The 20,032-nt window shown below is 43.9% G+C and overlaps 1 protein-coding gene across 1 annotated transcript in view; it reads left to right on the top strand.

The window, feature by feature from the left end:
- Positions 1-20,032, top strand: part of CCDC88C (coiled-coil and HOOK domain protein 88C) — a 104,006-nt gene that overhangs the window by 31,231 nt on the left and 52,743 nt on the right. Inside the window, exon 4 of the mRNA XM_060272263.2 lies at positions 5,632-5,701. Within this exon, the coding sequence (XP_060128246.2) occupies positions 5,632-5,701 (70 nt within the window). The remainder of the gene's footprint in view (positions 1-5,631; positions 5,702-20,032) is intronic.

Below are 20,032 nucleotides of genomic sequence, written 5' to 3'. Positions count from 1 at the left end.
CAGGGTGGCCAGAGGAAGAGGGTTAGTGAATGAGTAGCAGTAACACCACCAGTTTTTGTCCAAAGGCCCTCTCAAATCTGAACCCCCGCTTCTTTTTTCTATGGGTATATCATAGGGCCCTGCCCCCAAAAGCTTACAATTTATGTTGGAAGAGTTTGTTTTTGCAAACCTATACAGTATTGCTTAAAATGTATTGCGCAGCTGGGCCTCCCTCAAGGATACATGTGGGCCTTTGAGACTCTGGCAACATGTGCTGAGCAGCTGGATTGAATTTTTTAGCTGTCTGTAATCTTAAGTGACAAGCTCTTAACACAACCACACTTTATTATCACCCAGGGTAATTTAACTGGAGAGCAATATAAACACGAAGAGATACTTGCACACACTTTAGAGTGAAAAGTTGAGGATAAATCAATAGGACTCTTTCTTTTCTTTTCTTTTTATTTCCAGTCAGTGATTAAATTAGTAAAATATGCTGCTGGCAATAAAAGCTTGCAAGCCTGTGCTTTCACAATTGGATTTCTCTTCGGAGAATAGCAGATATTTGATTAAATGAGCTTTAGTAATGGGATTTGGGATTTTTTTAAAAAAAAGGTACCGTATTTTTCTGTGTAAAAGACTAGGTTTCCCCCCCTAAAAATAATGTCCAAAATTTGGGGGCGTCTTATACACAGATAGATCTTTCCCCGTTTTCTTAAATCGGAGCCCCCCAAAATAGGGGGTGTCTCATGGATGGAAAAATACAGTAAATTAAATTTTGGATTTTTAGAAGAATGCCAGAGTAGAAATTTTGGAGTGGAGTTCCTTGGAGTACATTCAAATTTTAATTATGAAAATGTATGGCATTGACTACTTAACATCGGACTGTATCATAGTGCACATATCTGTTGCGGCAACTTGAGAGCTTCCTACCTTGCAGAGTGCAATCCTAAGGTGGTGGTTCTTGTTGTTTAGTCATTTAGTTGTGTCCGACTCTTATATAGGGAAAGAGGTCCTCTTTCAGTTGTATGGGGCCAAAATCTTTTTAAAAACTCTGCATTTAAAATATTTGAAACCTTTCACATTTAATATCAAGCATTCAGTCCTTTTTATTTGTATGCCGCCTTTACAAAGTTGAAATGCGCCAGGCAGTTTACAACATATAAAAAATTACCCAGCTGCAAACATAACAAAAGTAGTCATAAGCAATAAACAAACAAAACAAAACAAAACAAAAACTGCATAATTAAATTGAACCACTTCCACATAAATCATAATATCCGAAATAAATATACAAAAAATACTGATTGTGATTTACACACCCCTTGGAGAACATTTTGAGGAGTTTATCTATTTTCTAAATAAATAAATATACAGTATTATCAAGAACAACATACTAGCCATAGCATCATGAATAAATCTATATTAGCTTATGTTTAAGGATTGAAAGTTGAATTGTCAATTTTTAAAATGTATTTATAAGGGGAATATTGGGCAACTTACCCATAGATTGCCGGTTGATAAGGACAATAAGGACAGTTGTGAACATATAGATTTTTGTGTTTTGCCTATTAATTACCTGTGACTAGCCAAAGACTGCTTGGCATTGTCCTGTGGGTAATCAACAAATGGAATTTACTTGGCTAAGGCATTAGATTACAACCGTCAGTGGATGGTACCCTGTGAATTATTTATTTGGTCCCCTTTTTAAGTTGGTACAAGACTGAAATGTGATTTCATATGAGCTCTGTTCATTCTTTGGATTAAAAGATGAATTCTGAAAGTTAACATAAAGACATTGGCGTCTGATCTAAGGCAGGATGAGATTGCCTGAAGCCAAAATAGAAGTCTGAGTCTGAAGCCAAAATAGAAGTCCATGTTTGTGGGTTTAGGTTGGTGTTGCTTTTCATGAAGACTCAGTTGCTTCTGAATCCCCAAAGAAGCTTGAAAACAAGTAGGACATTTTATCTGCAACAGATGTTCATAGAAAACATGCTTGAGGTTTGGTTGGGTGTTTGTAGATTGACGACTAGAATGCTATAAGCAGCCACAGCAAATGACAGGCACTACTTCTGATTTGCAAGCAAATATGACAGTAGAGTCTATATTAGCATGCAGAGGTAAGGACAAAAACGAGGGATGACCTTTTGATGGTGGGCATGTGGTAGTCCCAGCAGATGGTGTGTGTTTCTAAATTTAAAAATGTGTGTATTAAGAAGCTACAAGCATGAATGTACTGCAATGCGCAACCACATGGTGGCTACACACTTTTATGGCATGAAGAAAACGCCTAGTCATCCTTGGTTCAGGCTCCCAAGAATGAAGACAAATTTGTTAATGAATTAAAAATTCTCTTTAAGTGCAGTAGAAAGTTTGCCCTTGATGGTAATCAGGTCCTTTGGGCAATAAAAAACATGTACAATCTCCAGATGGACCACCTGTGGCATCTTCAGATGATGTGAGACTCCCAACTCGCATCATTCCCAATCCGCATGGCCCCAATGGGCAGGGATGATGGGAGCTGTAGTTGAGCATCATCTGTCAAGGGCTCTTCCCAGCCAAAGGAATGCACACAATAAAACAAAACCACGACGACAACTCCCTGAAACGAGATGTTTTGTGAAGACAACTTAAAACTAATGACTATTCAAATATATATATAAGTCTCCCGAACTTAAGTAGATAAGAAGGAAATTAAACTTTTTCTAATTGACCTATAAATCAAATAACCTGACGAGATGCCGGCTATATACTCTCGTTTCACTGGAAATATCTTCCTCAGAAGGAAAAGGCTTTTTAGTTTGGTTTTTAATATCTTGATGTTTAAACTAACTCAGACTAGAGTAATGAACTCTAATTCTGGGCTTTTATACTAAGAGAGGCTTAGTATAAAAGGAATGCACACGGCAGATAGTTAACTCTCTGTTTTCAAAGACTTGGGATACGCTGATCTTGGTTTCTCTGTTGACAGTCTCTTCTACAGCTCAGGAGACCTATACAATACACACCAATCTACATTTAGGCAGCTATTGCCTGCTCCGCACTCTATGGAGCAATTGAAGCAACAGGGGACCCCTTCCCCCTCCACCATGTTATGTACCTTCCCCCGATGACTTGTGCGCATGGAGGCTGCACTTGCAAGGACGCTTCCTCTGCTTCCCTCTTTTCAGTCCCCTCCTGGTTCTGGGAGACAGTGGTGCAAGAGAGGGTGAGGAAGCACCTGGCTCTTCACTTGCCTGACCAATGGAAAGTGGCACCTGCCCAATGAGCATAAAAGTAAGAGGTAGTAAAATACTAATGCCCATCAACTTGGGGAACCCCTCAAATTTTTTACTGCATGTGGCTGAATGGACCTTGGCCCCTAGCAGTTTGCTCCTGTACAGGGGTCGGCAAAGTTTTTGTGGCTTGGGCCGGTTCATGGTCCCACAGACGCCACAGTGGGCCGGAATGCGTGTGCGCTGTTTATGGCGTGGAGGAGGCGTGCGCAGCTTCCCATTGGCTGCAGGAGCTTTCTGCAGCCAATGAGAAGCCAGCCAGCGTCACGGAAGGCGGTCCCCGCTCTGGTTTAGTGTGGTGCACGGGAGCCGACCGAGTGGACGGCGGGGGTCCCTGAGCAGGTGGCGGGGGTCCATGGGCCGGTTAAATGACCCCCATGGGCCACTTGTGGCCCATGGGCCTTAGGTTGCCAACCCCTGCTCCTATACGTCCACCCCATTTGAATTTATCATATGCTGTATACCAGAATGAATTTTGCAGTTAGTGTACTTCAGAATGAATTATTTTAAGAAACCCAAAATCTATAGATGTTCAGTGCTTTCTTTTGGGCGTGCAGCTTAATTCAAAAGGTCTAGAGTCTACAGATTCTTATCGACGGAGCCGCTGAAAAATATGCCACTATGCTTACCAAAATTGCTTCCAGGAAGCAGCACCTGCCAACATGGTTCCACCAGCTCATACATTACTTCCTGCATGAGTCTGCAGCCACAGGGCCTCTCAGTAGGGAGCATTTTAGAGTATCCGAAGCTGCCCCTAGACAGGAAGTGGAATTTATGGTTCTGTGCCCACTTGGTTCACTTCACGTTCATTTGAAGGCATTATAAGACTATTGCATTCAGTAATGACGATAAAACCGCTTGGCATTGTACAATATATATATTAAAAAGAGGAAATGTTGCTGGTCCCAGAAAATGAGGGAATTTGGGGGAGAGGCAGAGATTAGAGGTCATTTGCAAGTGAAAAGCTTCATACAAGGGGTCGGGGACCTTTTTAAGCCAAGGGGACACATTCCCTTCTGGGCAGCATTCTGAGGACCACATGCCAAGGATGGGAGGGGCCAGAAGCAAATGTAGGCAGGGCAAAAATGCAGTGTTTTTAAATTGTACAGTAGACTGGTTTCTATGCACACTATCCCTCACCCCTCTCTGTATTCTATCCAGGCAGTCAAGAGGCATTATAAGAGTTCAAGGAAACATGCCAGTCAGGAAAAAAGACTTACGGGTGCAAAGCAGTGAGGGGGTGCTCTGCAAAGAGGGGGGCTGGCATGGGGAGAGCTGTGAGGACCATATAGAGTGTCCCAGAGGGCCACATTTGGCCCTTATGCCTGAGGTTCCCCACTCCTCATTTAAACATTTGCAAGGACAGAGAGATGTACATGTCTGGATGCTGGAATGTTAAGGGGGCACAAGTAAAAAATGAGGGGGGCATAAAATGAGAGCAAGTAGCCCAAGAGGAGGATATTGGCACACTGAAGACAAAATAGGTTAAGAGAGAGAGGGGGAGAGAGAGAGAGAGAGGGAGAGAGAGGGAGAGAGAAACCAGAGGCTGGAAAAATAGAGAGATTTGAAAACAAAAGTAGTGGTTGAAATGATCTTATAAGGAAATGGAAGATAAATCTGTTCCAACCTCCCTACCTCTGCTCCAGCCTTAGCACAGTAAAGCGCCAGAATTACCCCTGCTGCTTTTTCTTGTCGTCGTTCCTCCCCACATATATTGTTATGTACTGAGCTGAATCCTAGAACAATAGGATTCAGAATCAGCGGGAGCTACCCAATCCAACTCCAGGTGGAAGTGAATCCGCAACCTGATTGGCCTGCTGGAGCAGCCAATCAGGCGGCTGGCAGAAGTGAATCTGCTACCTGATTGGCCTGTAGGAGCAGCCAATCAGGCTGCAAGCAAAAGTCAATCCACAATATAATTGGCCCACAGGTGTAGCCCTGAAGTAGCCAATCACGCAAGGCCCATTGTGTAAATAATGTATATAAGCAGATGGTTTTGGGAAAAGAGCCATTCGTCTTCTCTTCTCCTCCTTGATGACTATGAGCTGAATAAAGAGCATGAAATTCACTCTTGACTCCGAGTATATTTCATATATACACACAAAACACACATATACACATACATGTTATGGGGGATTTTGTTCGCCAAATTAACAAATGTGCAGTTGTGCTCTAAAAGCCCAAGTCTCACTTATGAGTTTTGATGCTGCCTCCATGAACTAATATACTTCTTTCAGGCAGTAGTCTGTCTGTCTAGGCAAGTCATATTAAATAACTAGTAAAGTACTACATTCTCAAATTTGCTTTAAAATCAACTGTCTCTAAAAACAACTGGCATTAGTTTTCATTATTCTATCTCCTTTTTTTCATATTTTAGGAGGTCCTCCAGCAACTGATCATTATGAATTTGCCAAACGTTTTGATAGTTGGCAAAGATCCTCTGTCTGGTGAGTAGCTTTGCGACGCTCTGTCCTCTTAAATTTCAACAATATTAACTCTATGGAACAGTATTTGCAGCTTTCTCAGCTGAAATTAGTTTGGTGCTGAAGAAAATAAGGAGAATAAAAGAGAGGTGGGTATTAGCAAAGGATAGCCATTTACAGTATATGTGTTCTGCTTCTATTGGAAATCAGCACTGGAGCCCTTTGCTCCTGAGTCACGTGGGGGCAAATGCATTTTACATTGAGTCAGCGCTGTGGAATTGCAGTCATCCGAAAGGTGAGAGCAAGAGTTGTGATTTCAGCCGCAGCCCCTTTTCCCTCCGCAGCTTGTTGCCAAACTTTGTGCAGGAGCAGACTGTAAAACAAACAAATTATTGGCTATATTGTCAACTAGGGGCAAGGTCCTGTGGCGGCATTTTGAACCACCTTTATGTTTTCTGTACTGCTAAACAGAACTTGATCCAGAGCGTAATGGAAGCCAGGTACAGGTTCCTCTGCTTCGAAAACAGGAAGTCAGTTGTTCAAGGCTACACAGCAGGTGCCAATAGTGGGTTGGTTCCCTCTGTGGTGTAAGCTTCCAACAACAGAAGGTGGGTCACTTCAGAGCTAACACGCCCATATATGTGCCCCACAGGACTCATAAATAAAATTGACGAGGCCTTTTTGTGGATGTGCTCAACTTGGTCCATTATTGCACAAGCCCCTTGCAGAAAACAGGTTAAATTTTTGATTTAGAGCTGACTAGGACGAAGGCTCCAACCTTTGTTCAGCATGGTGTATCAGTTAACGGAAAGCAGGTTCTCTCCATAGGAGAGAACATGGGTTGCGGCAGGGCTAACAAGACGACCCAGGGCCTTGGGGGTGGGTCTGAAATCGGGCGTTGATTGGTGGTTTTAATTGTTGCTGGGGATTTTTTCGTGTTGCAATTTGTTGATTGACAGCCCGTGCTTGGTTTAAACTGAAGGAGCAGTTTGTGCCAACTCTTTGCTGCTCGCTTCAAATCTCCCGCCCACCCTCCGCTTTATTTAGGCCCCTTTGCTTGACCTTGCAGTGCCTGTCTAGGTGGTCGCCTGTATTCAGGGGCCTGGTAGGAATTTTTCCACTTGACTGATTGGCTGGTGTCGGGTGGTTTTTGCTTACCATACTGCAACTAGTCACAACTTGTAAGGTTGCGGTTAGTCATTGGTTCAAATAATTGGTCGAGGGGTACGGATTTTGGCTGGGCCTGACCCTCATGTGATTGCTGCTGCCATATAGAAGTATTCCGTTAAAGGAATCCCGGGCTCCACATGTTTGTCTGTTTATCCCCGCTAGGGGTCAGGACCACGCATGAGCCTCGGGGAGCATCTGGGGAGAGGACAAAGAAGGGCTTGTGCCCCCTGCCCCGTCCTCTCTCAGGGGGTGCTTACTTACTGACTCCCCTACTAGGCTAGAGGGAGTCAGATCTGTCCCAGGCGGGAGACAGATGGCTGTGAACCAATGACTAAGCAACCACTCACATTTAATTGATTGTATTTTAATAAAAAAGTTGTGGCCAAATTTTATGCCAAAAACTTTAACAAAAATTATGGTGTCTGTGTGAGTTATTGGGGGGTCTTCTTGGTGCCTCGGCACGCAATTGAGCACGGCCACACAAGGGCATCAGATTTGGGATTTTTAAAAGAAATATTTATTTCTATAAAATGTTTATACATTGCACTTCTGGATGGAGCATACCCATATCTTGCATTGATATGGTAGCGTCTCTGATCGGTAAGCCACTTGCTGCAATAGTTTGATCCTCCGGTGTCTCTTCTGAAAGCATATACAGTGTGGGGTTTGTAAAACTGCCTTGCAAAATAAATAAATAAAACCTTGCCCTCCAAATCCTCTGGAATCCTCACAGTCATCTGGTAACTTAAAGGAGCTGTCAGGTCTTAGTGATGAACACAAGGAGTGTGTGTGTGTGTGTGTGTGTGTGTGTTTAAATGATGTGCTTGAAGTACCCTTTCCCCCTCCAGAGCTCCTCCTCCTCCTATCTAACACTATCAGCTGATTCCTCTTCTCCTTCTTCCTCTCTTTCTTCTTCTTCCAGTGTCTTGACAACTGCACTTCCTACTTTTCCCAGACAGTCACACTCCGAATCTGTATATCTGATACTGAACCATGTGGAGTCCCAACAGTTGCTTTGAGGGTTCTGTGCCTGAGAAGCTTGCTGTAGACTTCTGTTTTTAGCTCTTAAATGCCAAAGCAATTCTTTATTTTCTCCCTCCCTTTGAACTTTTTAGAGTTACCCCCATCAGACATTCTTGAACCTTTCATAGAATCATAGAATCATAGAGTTGGAAGAGACCACAAGGGCCATCCAGTCCAACCCCCTGACAAGCAGGAAACACCATCAAAGCATTCTTGACATATGCCTGTCAAGCCTCTGCTTAAAGACCTCCAAAGAAGGAGACTCCACCACACTCCTTGGTAGCAAATTCCACTGCCGAACAGCTCTTACTGTCAGGAAGTTCTTCCTAATGTTTAGGTGGAATCTTCTTTCTTGTAGTTTGAATCCATTGCTCCGTGTCCGCTTCTCTGGAGCAGCAGAAAACAATCTTTCTCCCTCCTCCATATGACATCCTTTCATATATTTGAACATGGCTATCATATCCCCCCTTAACCTTCTCTTCTCCAGGCTAAACATACCCAGCTCCCTAATTATTTCACTGAACTTAAATGTTTCATATTGAGAACAAACTGCTTTTACCCTGCATTCAGAGGAACTTGTGGAACAGGGGAGAACAATGTGATTCAGGTGTTTTTGGGTTGCAATTAGACATATATCATTCCTTAAGTCTTTCAGCCCAGATCCACCTCCCCCCCACACCTCAAAATTGTATAGTCATAGCATAGCATAGCATAGCATTAATATTGTATCTGTGCAGAAATCGACCAGTTCAGAAACTGGAAAGGCCATAGCTCAGCGGTAGAGGGCATGCCTAGTATGCCGAACATCCCTAGGGTATAGATAATACAGAAAAGAGTGCTTAAGCATGCACAGAGTGCCTTTATCTCACCACTGAGCAGCTACATTCAGTCTGGAATGTGTGACTTCCAGAGAAGCTTGAGTTCCAGGACTATAATATGATGTAATCCAATATAGAAGCACTTTTTGTTCTCCTGGGTAAGCTGTTGCTGCTCCATCAGTGACCAGTACCTCTCTGGCATCCACATTCACTGCAGTCTATTAAGCCCATGAAAGAGAGGAAAACAAAGGAACAAAAAATGTATATAGGGAAGAAAAAGAGAGGACAGAAGTCAGGAAGAGGGAAAAGGTTAGCAATAAATTTGTACTCGTGCACCAATCTCTTATTCAGAGAGAGACTGTAATCCTGAGCTGTCTCTGCCCATCCATTATGGTAGCAGCCCCATTGTAAGGTGTTCATTGAACTAGTGCCTGAGACCCAACATCATTGTTGGGCTTTGGCCATCTCAGTGAAACTGATCTCTCCCAGCATTCACATCTCTAAAGAATCGGCGTTTGTTTGTAATGTGCGTCTTTAATTTTGTGCCAACTACAGGTATTTTTTGCCTTTTCCTTGCAGAAGTGTAGGCAGTTGTGTTGGTTTTCCCGTAACAGGGAAGCATTCTGAAACTGGCAGCATTTGCCAGAGGGAGTGAGGAGCCCCAGTCTCGGGCAGGCAGCAAAAACCTGAAGGCTTTGGGAGGCCAATGAGCTGCATCCTGCTTCCTGGGACTTGTGGCTTCCTGGGCCTGCTTTAGGAGTTCAGTCAGAGAACATATTTAGGGATTCAGTGAGAACACAATGCGCACATATTAGTCTGGTCATCTTTAGAGATTTTTCAAATCACCCCCCCCCCCAATGAAACAGAAGCAAATTCCCTCCCCTTGAACGAATGTGCCAAAATAAAGTCCTTGTAGAGAGGAAAGCCAGGAACCTCCCCCAATGAATGTCTGCATTTTTGGTCTTTTTAATCATTAAAGGTTTAAGCTCCCACTTCCATATTTACTTTTCACACCCAGTTTCCTTCCTCATTTTGTTCCACAATTCTCCAAGTAGGCAAAATGTAGTACAGGATAAAATGTGTCTGCATAACTCAGAAGTGAAAATTTGGGTGGCGCAAGTCAGCTGATGCTAGTGTTGGAAATTTAGACGATGGATTTATTTTCTGCATCCTATTAGATAACATGTGGCAATAAAAAAAAATTTGGACCACACTGAGTTTCTGGAAAGACCCGAATAGCCATTGGCTCAGTGACTTAAAGCATTATAGTATCTATGTGAACATTTTAGCTGCTCAGAGGTTTCTGTTGGCATGCGAGGTCTAGAGACCAGTTGGAGCTGCTGTAGCAAAATGGTGCATGCAAGAGGCAAGGCAGCCGGGCTGGCCTCGCTATATAGCAGGCCAAAGCAACCTGCATCAGGTGGAACCATGGGGGGTTGGAGAGCCTGAAGGAGTGTCTCCACCTCCATCGCTCTGCCCGGACACTGAGGTCCAGTGCTGAGGGCCTTCTGGCGGTTCCCTCACTGCGAGAAGCCAAGTTACAGGGAACCTGGCATAGGGCCTTCTCGGTAGTGGCACCCGCCCTGTGGAACGCCCTCCCATCAGATGTCAAAAAGAAAAAAACAACTACCAGACTTTTAGAGGACATCTGAAGGCAGCCCTGTTTAGGGAAGCTTTTAATCTTTAAGAAATTACTGTATTTTAATATTTCTGTTGGAAGCCGCCCAGAGTGGCTGGGGAAACCCAGCCAGATGGGCGGGGTATAAATAATAAATTATTATTATTATATATGAAGGCAGAAATTGGTATCTGAATGACACAGCAAGATTTACTAAGATGTTTGCCTTTGTTGTCCCTGAGAGAAGTTCAGTTCAACTGGAACTCTGCACATGTACCAAGTGGTTATTTTGGCTTTGCTCTGAGAAATGAGTGCAGCACCAGTGGAAGTAATCGGCGGAGTTTATCAAGGGAAAACCCCACTGGTTTGTGCCAAATTTTCTCCTCATAGTAGAAGCTGTAGGATTTCCTTGTTCTCATTGGTATTCATGATGGATTGTGTATGCTCAAGTCTGATTGCTCCTAGGAACTCCTACCATATCTAATGCTAGTAGATGCCTTTACAGTGGCACCTCGGGGTACAGACACTTCAGGTTACAGACGCTTCAGGTTACAGACTCCGCTCACCCAGAAATAGTACCTCGGGTTAAGAACTTTGCTTCAGGATGAGAACAGAAATCGTGCGGTGGGGGGAGGCCCCATTAGCTAAAGTGATACCTCGGGTTAAGAACAGTTTCAGGTTAAGAATGGACCTCCAGAACGAATTAAGTTCTTAACCAGAGGTACCACTGTAAAAGGTAAAGGGACCCCTGACCATTAGGTCCAGTCGCGGATGACTTGGGTTGCAGCGCTCATCTCGCTTTACTGGCCGAGGGAGCCGGTGTACAGCTTCCGGGTCATGTGGCCAGCATGACTAAGCCGTTTCTGGCGAACCAGAGTAGCACACGGAAACACCATTTACTTTCCTACCTATTTATCTACTTGCACTTCACATGCTTTCGAACTGCTAGGTTGGCAAGAGCAGGGACCGAGCAATGGGAGCTCACCCCGTTGCGGGGATTCGAACCGCTGACCTTCTGATTGGCAAGCCCTAGGCTCTGTGGTTTAGACCACAGCACCACCCCCGTCCCAGAACAGTATATATAGCATTAATTAACTCTGTACCGTCATGGTGGCATCTATCAGCAAGCACCTTCCCATGGTAATTGGATTGCCTATCTTTACATTTCCAGGGAAACGTTTCCGATTTTCCACACAAAGAACATCTCAGTCACCTGAGATTGATCAAGGCCCCTTGTGATTACCCTCCCACCATATGGCAAGAAACTGGTACCGATTTAATGGCCCAGTACATGAATTAACATGCCCTTCCTATCCAGCCCTATCCTTAACAAAATCATCCAATTATTTCCAGAGTCATCACGTCTGTTGCAATAGCCTCTGTGGTGTGTAGTCACCTCCATTATAAGTTTCCCTATGTGATAGTTCTGTGAACACATGTGTATAGACATAAACATATATGGTAACCTGCTTCCGTGTGTGGGTGCATTTGAGCTCCAATCCTGACAGCCAAATGGCATGGGCTGGCACTGAGGACAGCACTGGCACAACGGTAGCCCAGAAACTGAGTGGGAAAACGTATAAGGGTGACTATACACAGAAGGCATTACAAAGAAATGTGTCTGCAAATTTGTGGGCCACCTATTGTGCAATCTCAAATTTCCTTTAGAAAAAAAATCTCTATTTAAGGGGGCAAACTAGATAAATCAAATGTCTTTGATTTAAACCAACGTTCTCTTGCTGTCTTCTCCCGTTTTCCCAGCCTATGGCTTTTTCCCTCCCTCATTTTGTTTCTTCACCTTTCTATCCTTTTGTTGTTTGTGTCCTAATCTCTTTTTCTCGGCCTCCCACAACAATCCCACCATCTGTTTTTCACCATCCCTTTCCTGTGTGAGTGTGAGGGGTCCTGGTCCTGTACTGTATGTAACGCAGCTTCCAGAGTACAGGTTTTATTCCCTCTGGACTTGGCCCACTGTGGGGAGCAGATGGCCTTCCTGCAAATCCCTTGGTTTAATGGCTCAGTGACCTAGTGTGACAGGGGCTGCCGTGGAATTTCTAGAAAATAAGGGAAATGCCATTGTGTTCGATTTTTTGAAGAGCGATCACCTTGGCTGTTTGTGCAGACCTAAAATACCAAAAGTTCTGTGATGCTTTAAAGTCTTGGTTTATTGTGGGATATAGTTTCTGTAGGCAAGATGAACCCCACAAAGACATTGACAGAGAAAGAGCTAGATATAGATATAGATGCATTGTTTGACGTACTATGAAGAAAAGGGAAGATTTTAAAATTAACCCAGGTTTGAATCCCTTACTTCGCATTGCCACTCACGGGGTAATCTTGGACCAGTCAGCCTAACCTACCTTAAAGGGTTGTTGTGAGGATGAAATGAGGAGGGAACCCAGGACGTAGGAAGATAGGGTGGGGGCGGTGTGCCCCAATCGACGCGATCCCAGGGGTGCCATCGCCGCTGCCTGCCCCCAAAACGCGTGTCCCCCGCGCGTGACACGCCCTGCCCCAAAACGCGCACCACATCACTGTGCACGGCGTGCCACACCCCAAAATGTGCACCACGTCACTGCGCACAGCACGCCCTGCCCCCAGAACGCGCGCCACGTCACTGGGGGCAGCGCGCCTGCTCTCCGCCCCCGGTGGTGGAGCATGAAGCTCCGCCACTGAGGGAACCACATGTGCTACTTTGAGCTGTTTAGAGGAAAGGCAGGATATAAATGTAATAGCAATATTAATAACACAAAACCTAATTTAAAAGTAGTCTGCCTTTTCCGAAACTGTAAAACGTGGGTGCTGAAGAATTGCCATTTACCTCAAATGGAGAGCAGCTGGCTGGCAGATTCCTCGATTCAGCCCTGTCAGATATTGTTAACTGATTCCTGATCTACAGCTTTCCATGCAAGCTCTCCCTTTAATTTCTGTTTAAATATTTAGGCTGAGAACTTAAGTCTCCCAAGGCTCTTGGCTGATGCCTTCTGACAGCACTTAACACACACACACACACAACTACCATTTAATTATCGGTATGGTTTCACCCGTCTCAGCTGGGCTGCGGAGCAAGCATCTTGGTAATGCAAATCTAGACATTAAAAGGACAATGCAGAAGGTCTGCTGTGGCTGGGCCATTCTCAGATGTGTCAATCTGCTATTTTATGCTTGGCATATGGTACAGGCCAGGAGGGTGTTAGCACTAGCCAGCTCTGTCACTGAATCTAATTAGCGTTCCTCTTTGCTTGTTTCTCTTCATGCAAACAGGGGATGGTGAACCTGTTAACTTCACCCCTGTGAGCATTAATCCAAGGGTGACTTAAAGAAATAATGTATATGGGACTAGACCACAGATGGGCAACTTGAAGGAATAATGTATATGTGGCCTCCAGCAACTCCTCTACATCCATTATTCCATTCCATCGGAGTTTCTTATTATTTATTAATATTTCAATATAATAAAGATCTCCTTAGAAGTTTACAGGAAAACAGCAAAAACGCAGCTTTCAATAACACTTCCTGAAAACAAGATAAAAACAAAGCTGAACTGTCCATCACAAATGTAACTCAGCACTGTGTGAAACAAAACAAAGAAGTAGTAGTTAAAAGTCAGGGTCCAGAGAAATTTGTTTGAACAGCCAAGTTTCAAAGAGGCATTTCAAGGGCCTTCCAATTTATTCAAGGGAGGGCATTCCAGAAGGTCCTTTCTGTACATTTCCTTTATATTTTTCCTGCCTTTTAAAAGTGGCCTTTTCTGTATAGCTTCAGAACAATAATGCTGTTTTTTTTATTCTTTACTTTTTTCTGACTTAGAGAAAATGTCTTTTCCTCCCCACCTCCACAACTGTCTTGAAATGAAATTAGTAGGCATGAATAAAGTCAGGGAGGTGTTTTAAGTACTGAAAAGCCATTGCAGGATACATCAATTCCAATTGAACATTACGTGCAACCAGAGATAAATATGTTAAGAAGGAAAATGAGTCAATTTACATTTTCATTAGGTAGTAAATTTGGGGGTGGGGGCAAAGTCTTCCTTTAGCTGTTTGAGATTACATTGATATTGATTATTTTGTTATTAAAAATTTTAGGTGCTTGCATTTTTTCCCATCTGGATTTTTTATTATTATTACATGGGCAAGGTCATAGCCAGGGCACGATACATGCAGAATGTTTTAAATCAATTTAATAAGAACCACAAGAGTAGCCCTATCTAATCTAGCCTCCCTGGCCAGTGGCCAGAGAGAAGCCCAAAACAAGAGCATGAGACCATATTTATTTATTTATTTAGAACATTTTTAAACCCTCCCTGCACCAGATGATTCCAGGGCAGGTTACAGTAGCATTGTTATGTATTCAATGGTCTATGTTTCCCTGAGCTTGAGCCTGGACTAAGGCAGTGTTTCTCAACCTTTTTTGGGCCACGGCACACTTTTCTATGAAAAAAAATCCCGCGGCACACCAACTCTGTGCTGCCCTATATTTAGTTTAGTTTGGAGGGGAGACGTAAAGCATGCCGCTGAAGAACTGCTGTGCGGTAGCCAGGCGGACCCACCAGGCGCAGAGCCTGCGGAGCGAGCGGGGACAGACCCCAGGCGGGCAGACACAAGCGCGCAGCTGCCGCCGCCTCCCTCCCAGCCGCCCCAGGCAGCCGCCGCCGCTCTGGCCCGGCGAAGGGAAGCCCTGCGCAGCCTTCCCCGCCTGCCTCCTCCTCCCCAGGAGGGCGATTTGCATTGTCACATGCCTGGCGGCCGCCAATAAGCAACACTAACCCACCGGAAAGGAAGCCGGCCGGGTCACGACGCGGGTGCTCGCCTCGCGTCCATAGCTGCCAAGTTTTCCCTTTTCTCACGAGGAAGCCTATTCAGCATAAGGGAATTTCCCTTAAAAAAAGGGAGAACTTGGCAGCTATGCTCGCGTCGTGACCCGGCCGACTTCCTTTCCGGCGGGTCAGCGACGTGACAGTGCAAATCGCCCTTCTCGTCGCAGCACACCAGCCAGTGTTTCGCGGCACAGTAGTGTGCCGCGGAACACCGGTTGAGAAACGCTGGACTAAGGAGTCTGAGCCCCTGTGTTCTGATTCAATACATTATATCCAATCACAGAACACTTCAGGATTTGGGCTTCTGCCATTGGCCCTTAAACTCCGAGTCGTGATTTGCAGTTTGGAAGTTTAGACAGCCAATCACATTGGGAGTGGCCCAAGCCTCCAGAAGTGTATATAAGCAGTTGCTTTGCCCCTGCTGACCAGTTCTGTTAGTTCAATAAAGGTTCTTGCTGTTATCACTGTGTCTTGCCTCGTGGGAACCCACCTACACTTCAAGCACATTAAACAACAGAAGGTCAGCAGGTACAATAACACAAATCAAAGTATTTTGCAGTGTAAGACAATTAATATAGCTCAGCTAAGACTCTTTTAAGAACATGAGACTCTTAATCTCAGGGTCGTGGGTCCAAGCCCCATGTTGGGCAAAAGATTTCTGCATTGAAGGGGGTTGGACCAGAGGACCCTCACGGTCCTTTCCAACTCTACAGTACAGTGGTACCTTGGTTTAAGAACAGCTTAGTTTATGAACAACTTGGATTAAGAACACTGCAAACCTGGAAGTAGGTGTTTTGGTTTGTGAACTTTGCCTTGGAAGCAGAACATGTTCCACTTCCTGTTGAGTGTAAATTTAGTCCCCCGCTGCTATGGGAAAGCACACCTTGGTTTAAGAAAGGACTTCTGGAACAGATTAAATTTGTAAACCAAGGTACCACTGTACTATGTTTCCACAGCAGTGGACTTGTTTGCATTTATTTATATATTTGCATTTGTGAATTTCTTCCTGTAAAACAGCTCAAAGCTATTAACAAAAATGTTAACAAGAAGAACATATGGAAAACATTCTTGGATATAAAACATTTAGAAGAATTACATAGCTAAAAAGCCCAGGCAGATGGGTTTTTAACCTGGTGCCAAAATGCAAAGAATGACTGTGGAGCTCCTTTGGAGAAATGGCAATCCACAAATGCCCTAAATAAATAAACACCATGACTTGTAGCCATGACTTCCCCTCCTGGCAAAATACAAACACTGTATGCAGTTACATGCACAGGTACACAAGGATTCAAATATTCAGAATACATATGGCAAACAATTGAAGAGAATTTATAACATGGTAAACCTGAATTTGATTTATTGTGATGGAAAGGATGCATTTATAATCCGTTTAATCTGCATATTTACTACTCAATGTAATGAATCAAGCACCCCCATTTTCTCCTTTTTTAAGCATGCACAAAGGCTTATAAGACCTTAATCAAGCAGAGTAGTTAACATGGGTATGCTAGTGTGTATTTTATTATAGGAGTTTGATTACACCGTCTAATGCAGAACCAGTGGCTTGAATCCTAAAACCCTTTGAAACCTCAGTCTAGACAAAACCAAACAGTTTGTGCATATTTGTTTAACCCACTGTGTGGCCCATGTTTCCTGGTTCCGTTCTGCAATGTACTTGGAAGCATAAGTGTACATTCTTCAAACGCCATGGTCCTATCAGGTACGCAGCACAAGAAGGCACTAAGCAACTCTTAAAATAATAAAATATGATGGTGCTCAGCATAGCAAAATGCACAGGAACAAAGTAACGTAATACAAGGCAGCATTTGATATGCAATCAGCTTCATCAGCATTTGGCAGGAGCAGGTGATATCTTTTAAAGAGCTGCCATCATCTTCACTGCATGTCTGCTGCATTTTTTACTTGCCTGCAATTGTTTCTCATTAATGTCTAATAAGAATTCTTTTGTACCATCTGTCACTTAAGCATCAGTCATTCAAACAGAAGCTGCGAAGAGCAGAGGAGTTCTGCTTAACTTAGCCTTATAATCATACAACATCTGTCAAAGCTTTCTTGGTCTTTTGGTGTTAAGTGCTGTGCTTGAAATCACTGTGTATACTGCGTGCCTTTAAAATATACACTAAATTTTGAAGTGCTTTTAATATGTAGCTCTCCCCACACCCCTTTTACTTAAACTACAGTTTATCTTTGTGTGTTAAAAGTAGCTGCTAGTGAAGGTCAGTCTGCATGCATGGAAACGTCCACCTTTTGAGGAAGGCATTGCGGAAAACAGTATTAAACAGCTTTGTATTGGAGAGAAATTGGGGTAGGAGAATAAACTGTAACCAGTGAATTACAGTTGGATAGATATCATTCTGCTGTACATTGCAACAAACCATAGAAATGTAATATGGAAGACCGTTTAGCATGCCAGCATTTTGTTAAACCATGTTGTAAAAAAAGTTTGGCTTGGAAATCGGTTCAAAGGACTTAACTAGTTTATGTACACTGGATGAATTCTTAAAATATACTCTAGGGTAAGCAAGAAATAAAAACAGCCCTTTTCTCTTGCCAGTATTTTTTTTAATGGTGAAAGGTTGTCTCTGCCCCCCCCCCAATACTGAATTTCTACTCAAAGTTGATTAGGAGTTCGGTTACTGTGTCTTTTTGTTAAATCTACATTAGCATAATTGATTGACTCTGTTCCAGTTTCCTGTAGATAGGATCATATACTATCACAGTCAAAGGGACAACATATTTTGGACAAAGGCTCACTCATGGAAAGGGCTGTAGCTCAGGGCTAGAGTATCTCCTTTGGAGGTTTTCAATCCATGGCATCTCCAGATTAGGCTGGAATTGTCCCCAATCTGAAAACCCTGGAGAGACACTGCTAGTCAGTGTAGACCAGGCATCCCCAAACTTCAGCCCTCCAGATGTTTTGGACTACAGTTCCCATTACCCCTGACCACTGGTCCTGTTAGCTAGGGATCATGGGAGTTGTAGGCCAAAACATCTGGAGGCATGTCAACCTAAAATATATACACGGAATGGAATGGTTTGGGGATGCCTGGTTCCCAAGCTAGTAACCTTTGGATGAAGATGCAGGGATAATAATAATAATAATAATAATAATAATAATAATAATAATAATGCTACATGGCAGACCCATGTAAACCTCACCAGGTCTTCATTGCCACCTGGGTGCAATCCATGCAAGCTTATATATCAATAACCATCTACAGACAAAAAGCCTTAGCAAATGTAGAAATGTTATTATTGCAGCAAACTGTTTTTTCCCAGGTCTGGACCCCGTGAGTCTTTGTATCCATGTCTTAAAAGAATAATTGAAGTGCAGTACAAGAATACGGTCAAGGGAGCATTTTCTGTAAAATAAAGACTTGATATTGTGATGGTCGCTCTACACTTTGGCCCCGATCCAGGAAAGCACTTAAGCAGATCAGCTATCTCACCTGCAGCTACACAACAGCTTTTGTGCACTTAAACTCACTGGGAGGCCCAAATTATTTGGTGGGAGTGGAAATCATTTGCACGTACAAACCGTTTACATTTTGGTGCCTTTCTTTAGATGCGGGGGGGAGGGGGGAACAACCTTTAAATGTTGAATGAATTTCACTTACGTGAATGGCATGCACATAATGACATTGCCAGTAGTAGAACTCAAGTCCAGAGTGGCAGTGTAAGTGATAAGCACGCGTCCAGAGGAAGAAACTGATACAACTGCTTGCCTGGGAAACCCTTTCTGTTTCTTCTTTTGGCCTGCTTCTCTCCAGTCTCCTTGGCTACCACCATTGTAGCACTGATAGGCCAGGTATGTAGCTGTTGAAAGCCTAAGAAGTAGTTGGCTTGTTGGGCTGGAACTGAAGACCTGGTGTCAGGGTTCAGCCCTGCCCAGACTTCAAACCTGAGGTCTCCTTAGAGAAGGAGCCCCCTGAGCAAATTTTCACACTTGCAGGAGGTCCTGGGAGTGAAGGTCCCAGGACCACCTTTCTGGGTTCCTGGCCAACTCTCAGATTCTGTCCGCCTCGATGTCACCCAGGGCCACAGGAACACAGAAGACAGCATGACAAGCAGGAGCTTAAGGGTTGTCACTAAACTTGCAGTGCTCTTCAACCTTGGGTGGCCAGCTGTTGTTGTAGTGTATCATCCCCCATCATCTCCAGCCAGCTTCTTCAGTGGTGGCAGAGGCAGGTGGAGTTCCCCCAGGGCTGCTGCCTTAGGGGCTTCTGCCACCTGAGGCAGCTACCTCAGTCTGTCTAATGGCTGAGCTGGCTCTGGCCTCCATTTTCCTTCTAAGTTCTCAGTCTAAGCTGCTTCACTGCTGAAGGAACAGCTCTCTCCCAAGCGCCTGTCTTTCTGACCCAGACACTTGAGTTCAGATACCCACTAGGTCAAAGAAACTTATTGGTGATCTTGAACCATTCTCCACAGACTGGTTTTGTTCTGAGGATTTAGAATAGAAAGTACCACTTTGCATTCAGGGCATTACAAGTTCAACACCTGGCATCTCTAGTTAAAAGGACCTTCCAGAGCAAGGGTAGGGAATTTCTTATGCCGCAGATCTTTGAGAGCTGATGCCGGTCGGGCTGTGTGGCAGTACAGTAGATAGGCAGGTGACAACATCTCCTGTAAGGCAGCTTTTATGTGTTCAGATCTCTTGAAATGAGTCTGATTATTTGTTATAGATCAAGGCAGTGATATTTCATGGCACCTTTTTCATCATGCGGACAAACTGCAGGGAAGCAGCAGTCATTTTAATCATATCTAAAAGAAGCTGTGTGAAGAGTCGAGGTGCTTTATTCTCAGCTGAATCAGAAAACTGCTTTTTTTTAGCAAGTAGGTAGGAACACACATGCCAGTACCTTGGGGGAAAGCAAATTGTGTGTTGCTGC

This window comes from Zootoca vivipara, chromosome 1 (genome assembly GCF_965207765.1).
Source record: "Zootoca vivipara chromosome 1, rZooViv2.hap1.1, whole genome shotgun sequence".
Lineage (NCBI taxonomy): Eukaryota > Metazoa > Chordata > Lepidosauria > Squamata > Lacertidae > Zootoca > Zootoca vivipara.
Note: the sequence above shows the minus strand (reverse complement) of the source record. Positions and strands in the feature narration are given on the sequence as shown.